This window comes from Mercenaria mercenaria, chromosome 16 (genome assembly GCF_021730395.1).
Source record: "Mercenaria mercenaria strain notata chromosome 16, MADL_Memer_1, whole genome shotgun sequence".
Taxonomy (NCBI): domain Eukaryota; kingdom Metazoa; phylum Mollusca; class Bivalvia; order Venerida; family Veneridae; genus Mercenaria; species Mercenaria mercenaria.
Genome location: NC_069376.1, coordinates 42,433,963 through 42,439,962, shown reverse-complemented (window position 1 = coordinate 42,439,962; position 6,000 = coordinate 42,433,963). Strand labels below are relative to the sequence as shown.

At 35.9% G+C, this 6,000-nt stretch overlaps 1 protein-coding gene across 1 annotated transcript in view; it reads right to left on the bottom strand.

Moving 5' to 3' along the window:
- Window positions 1-651: 651 nt before the first annotated feature.
- Window positions 652-6,000, bottom strand: part of LOC123539943 (adenosine deaminase-like) — a 32,371-nt gene continuing 27,022 nt past the window's right edge. The window contains exons 7-9 of the mRNA XM_053526850.1: window positions 5,177-5,346; window positions 3,307-3,433; window positions 652-1,665 (exon numbers count right to left, since the gene is read on the bottom strand). Of these exons, the coding sequence (XP_053382825.1) occupies window positions 1,564-1,665; window positions 3,307-3,433; window positions 5,177-5,346 (399 nt within the window). The 3' untranslated portion in view covers window positions 652-1,563. The remainder of the gene's footprint in view (window positions 1,666-3,306; window positions 3,434-5,176; window positions 5,347-6,000) is intronic.

Sequence of the window (6,000 nt, the reverse complement as noted above, 5' to 3'; positions counted from 1 at the left end):
TAGGTTACGTACCAACTGTAGTTCTCTTTCGCAAGATCTTTATTCAAAGAACATTATTGACTCTCCAAACTGTACTTGTGGCTACGCTGAAAGCGCTAATCATTACTTCCTTCACTGTGAAAGGTACAGTGACCTACGAATGAGTCTCCTGGAGACAGTTTCTAGTTATTGCCAGGTATCTTTAAATGTTCTCCTTTGTGGTGACCAGTCTCTCTCGTACGAAGACAATACTACTATCTTCTCTGCAGTACACAGATATATAGAGAAATCGAAACGCTTCCTTAGATAATTCACCATTGTACAAAACTAACAACCCTGTCGCCTATCTTCATCTTCATGTCCATTTACTCTCTGAATTCTTTTTACTTATCTAGAATCTATATTATATTTTGATTTTGATTAATATACTTTTGTTTTGTTTTTGCTAGTTTGATATGTTTCTGTTCCGATAACTTAGATCAACTCAAATACAATATAAGAGAGCATTTCCTTTTTATAAGTTCGATAACGCCAAGATTCTGTGTAAATTGATTATATATATGGAGAGGACTTCAATAAGCCTACTGGCTTCCAGTCCAATCCAGAATTTATGTATGTAAATAATCATTTGAAATGTACATATTGGGAAATAAAATATGTTTAAACCAAGTGGCGACTTTAAGAAACAAAAATTGTATATAAGGATTTCATGCTTTTTTATATATCTGCTACAATTATATGCAAGTTCAGTGTACAAATGGACATATCACTGACCAAAGTTTCACACGATTATAAAATATATGAATGGCATCTGATGAAAATAGCGTAATTTCTTATCTTTTTTACCCTAAATTTTAAAGGTATAATAGAATCAAATTTTATACATTGTATTTAAAATATATGAACAATTTAATTTAATTTAATTTATTATTACATCATATAGTTCATAATGAAAAAGTAGGTATATTAACAGTACTATGCATTAGATTTATAATAGTACACACTTCATGAATGTATCTCTATAACATAATTAATGTATAAAAGCGCAGACTCATTTACCAAACGCGCAAAACAGTTACCCTGCGCATATAAGAAATATATAAGGTTGCCCGATTTACAAATCGTTGCGCAGATAACAAATTGGTTATTTGCGCTGCGCGATTTACCAAATGCGCAGATTGGCTATATGCGCGTAACATATATATTATGTCAAGTTAAACTCGTTTGATCAGGATTTTCTACATTTGAAGTGAATACTTGTATCTAAAGAAAAAATATTTTAGTGACATATGACCATGGATATGTTTAACACTATGATTTTATAGAAATTAGCCATCTTAAAACTGTCAGCACAGACACTGTAAAATCACCTGATTACAGACACGCAATACAAGATAACGTAGTTGTAATAATTGTCAACTACCCTTTTCAAGGGGCAAGTAAAAATTGATGTTCAATCATTCGTTCCAATAAGTTCGCGATATAATTTCTGCTTATTATGTTTAGAAGTAGTTAGTTTGTTCTTTTCAGAATTCGTATACTATTTATATCAGAGCTTTACTATACATGTATAATATCTCTCTATTATATGTCTGTGTATATGTTGCCGTAAGTGTCTGCAAGGTCTTTCAACATTTCTTTCTTTTCTTCCTCGGTCGCAAAGCAGGATTTAGCTGCATTAAAGATCTGCAAGAATAGATATCGCTTTTCTTACATATAAATCAACACTATTATTTTTTGTCTAGGATTGAACAGTAGCAAGGTCTTTACCAACCATTAAAACAGAGAAGTTTCCGCTTGATCTAAATTATATCGGTGTGATACAAATAGACCGTAACGTTCTGAACAAACGAAGCAAAACTTTCAATTATTTTTATTAATTAAGTGAAATATCATCAGAAACCAAATAGATCCTTTAATGGTTTTACACAAGTGCCTAAAACTGAAATAACAGGTTGGCTGTAAATGTTAAAATCAATGTTGTGGCAAAAATTACACCTTATGCCCTAATCGTATTTTCAGTCATCTTTAACAGTCTTAATGAAGACATTACAAACAGGGTTGTGGAAAAAGTTACACGTTATCCAAAGACATATTTCACACTCTTACTGTAGATGTTTTAATCCATGATACTGCAAAAAAGTGCATCTTTACCCTGATTATATCAAACCAAAGCCATATTTCACACTGGTACTGTAGATGATTCAACCAATGTTGTATAAAAACATACTCCTTTTGTTCTTACTGATCAAACCAAAAGTCATTTTACAGTCTTACTGCAGATGATGCAATCATTGTTGTAGCAAAGGTTACATCTGCTACCGTATCACCAAAGCCATCTTTTACAATCAGGATTGTTGCAGTATTTACTGCTTTTGTCCCTACCGTAAAGCTATCTTTTTCAGTTTTACTGTAGATGGTGCAATCATGCACCTGTCAATATTTTGCCCGCCCAGGGGGGCGGCGGGCCGACCCGGGGGAATTTGACATTTCAAAAATTTTGTTGTCTAAATCCCCACCCTAGGGACAACCTTTTTTGTCTAAATCCTACCCTAGAGCCTGGTTGGTACATCAAATGTTTGTCAAATTCCCGCCTGTCGGGAATGGTCTTCTGTCTAAAGTCCCGTGTATGCCCGCCGCTCCCCCGGGCGGGCAAAATATTGACAAGTGCATCAATATTACATTGCAGAATTTTTACAAACGTACTAGAGATGTCATAACAAAGGTTGTGGTGAGAGTTACACCTATTGTCCTTACCGTATCAAGTTTTACAGTCGCACTGTTTATATTACAACCAATGTTGTGACAACAGTTACAAAGAACTGCCTCGGTAGCCTAGTGGTAGCGCGTCCGCTTCGAGTGCGGGAGGTCGTGGGTTCGATCCCCGGCCGCGTCATACCAAAGACGTAAAAAATGGTACTAGCAGCTTCCTCGCTTGGCGCTCAGCATTAAGAGGGTAGTGCTAGGACTGGTCAGCCCGGTGTCAGTATAATGTGACTGGGTGGGGTATCATGTCAGTGTCTACGGCGTGATATTCCAGTGAGGCAGCACTATAAAGTTGGGCAATGTGCTCACTGCTACAAGTAGACACTATCGTTTACTTTATATGACTGAAAAATTGTTGAAAAAGACGTTAAACCCGAACATACACACACACAGTTACAAAGAAGCATGTTTGTATAACTAAGTTCAGAATATTGTAACACAGTCTGAATCGTCTCAGTTACACTTCGCTGATACATTTAAGACAAAACGGGTTACCTTTACTGACTGTTTACATCTGGCGATTCCGCTACACTAAAAAATTCTGTCAGATAAAACTCTTACTGATCGTATAATGTGTTCGTCCGTCAGTCCCATTTCTTTTGCAGCATTATAGTCATCAAGTAGACAACTGTCAAACACAAACGGGTCGTCAGAATTTAGTGAATAATTTGCCTTATCCTCTGCAAACCTACAAACAATAAGGTAAGTTCATGAATGTACAAAGAATTTATAAAACATACAGTCAATGATCACATAATAGTACCAAATAAGGAAATATACAGAAAGGATTTTTAGTGGGGTAATTTTGCGTCACTTTGTTTTTGAGAATTTGAACCGTTTTTCCTAGCTATTTCTTACACAGGTGCCCGTCCAGTCTTGGTGCCCATATGGGTCCCCCACCACCTCCTCAAAAAAGTTTAAAAACCACTGTTTTAATCCTAAAACGAAAAAAAAAATGGGGAAAAAAATCCTATATTATACTCTTACATGGAAAAGGTGTTTGTGTTGCCGTAACGCTATGGAGGTTTACTAGGACACGCTGTGGAACAACCAAACTGTCCAGTTCAGTAACAGTAGAGACTACACTGCTGCCGTTTACACATCATGCATTTATAAAATAGTAAACAATCTTGTTCTGCCTAGTAAACAGCCTTAAATAACTTACATTTAAATTCAAACAATCCAAATTGTCTAGACACTTGCAAAATAACAGTGACGATCGGTCATTTTGTTTCAAAACGGAAGTAGAAAACCTATTCCGTTCTTAGAATTTAAATGTAAGTTATTTAAGGTTGTATACTAGGTAGTATAGGATTGTTTACTGTTTTCTAAATGTCCGATGTGTAAATGGCAGCAGGGTAGCTTGCATTGGTACTGAACTGGACATTTTGGTTGTTCCACAGCGTGTCATAGTAAACCTCCATAGCGTTACGGCAACACAAGCACCTTTTCCATGTGAGAGTACTATCTATAGAGGAAAAAAATCTTTTTTTCCGTTTTAGGCTTAAAACAGTGTTTTTATTTATTTTTTTGAGGGGGCACACCCATATGGGCACCAAGACTGGACGGGCACCTGTGATTTCTTATACCGGTATTTGAGAAAATGATGCTAATTAGCGAAAACAAATCGATTACGAATATAAACATACCTACAGTATTTAAAAACAATGAATGCATACAGAAATTGTCGAATGTACAGCAATGAGTTATGGAGTAGAAAATCAAAGCCTTGAAATGTCTGATGCTTGCGGGTCTTTGGTAGATTTATTTCTGTTTAAATGCCAGTCTATGAATATGCAGGAATGAGAAACAAATACAAATTTAATGTGCCTCATATCTAAGATGAAATCTGCCTGATCCAGCTTGTGATGTAACCATGGACTGGAATATCTTATCATTGATAGATCTTATATAATCTAAATGGTCAGTGCGAGTGAATACAGGTTGAATATGAACTGCTTATTCATTGATAATTCATCCGCATTGTTCATGAATAGGACTATTTTGTGTAGAACATGAACATCCTTTGGATGTGATTCGGAATAAGATAAAGATGCTATGATTGTCAGAAATACACTTTAACTTTGATAGCGGGATAAACCCGCAACCAAAAAAAGCAAGATTCATACCACGTTTGATTCTCTCTTGTCAGAGGTCAATTTTGTAGTGAACATCGCAATTTTGTGATTTTATATATTAAATGTCAAATAATGACCGTCCAGGTTTACTGGTGATGGAAGATTCTAGCTGCTAAAAGTTCACACACTGGCGAAAAACTGGGTAGTACCATCGACTTTCCGCAATCCAGCTGGTTTAAGTATAACTGGAGATTATAATGTACAGCTCTTTGGTGTCTTAAATTGATACTTTATTAATGTAATAAATGCAGCAATGCAATATGATCCATGATCGTTGCTAAATTGCAACAGACCTGACTACTGGATGTTGATGAATATCTTCCGGTACCGCCCCAGTACATATACTCGATATTGGACAAGTTTCCAAGTGCACGTGTTTCTCGCGTACCTCCTTGTATATTATCTCATCTTCAAGCACGCGATACCCGTGCCCTATTCTTTCCGCATGTAAGTCATCCAACGCCTGAAAATGAAAGAAATATTCCAGTCAGCATAGGAGAAATGGTTACGTCGTCCGTAACACTGTGACAAAAAAATGGGCAAGGTTCGTTTATGATGGTTCACCTGCAACAGATATTTTTCATTTGCATACTATTATTACTGAATAGCGGATAGTATCGGCGGCTGTTTTATTTCCGTTAATATTCGCTAATAATGTCGCTTGCAATTTCAAAATATTCGTGAATAATAATCTGCATCATGTCCTTAAACACAAATACTCGCGATTCGCGAATTTTTAACTTCGGGAATGATGCTGGTAAGTATGAAACCTAAACGAAATTGACCCAATATTTAGTACTTTCAGACCGTTTAGGAGGCTTTCCATTAAATTTGTATGCGATATATATTGCCTTTTGTACCAAGTGATATTGTACTTGTGGACTTCTTGTCTCCTTAATTATGTACAGTAACTAAGGCCATACCAAATTGATTAATAGTTCTTCAGAAAATTTTCAAAAAAAATAGGAGCGGGCGAGCGAAATTTTTATTTTATTTTTTTTTTCTCAATTTTGATTTTTTCAGAGGCGGGTAGATTTTACATGGAGCGAGCGGGCTTTTTTTATTTTTTTTTCCCAGCTTGAACCCTTGAGGAGGCGGTTATGATTATATATAAAGT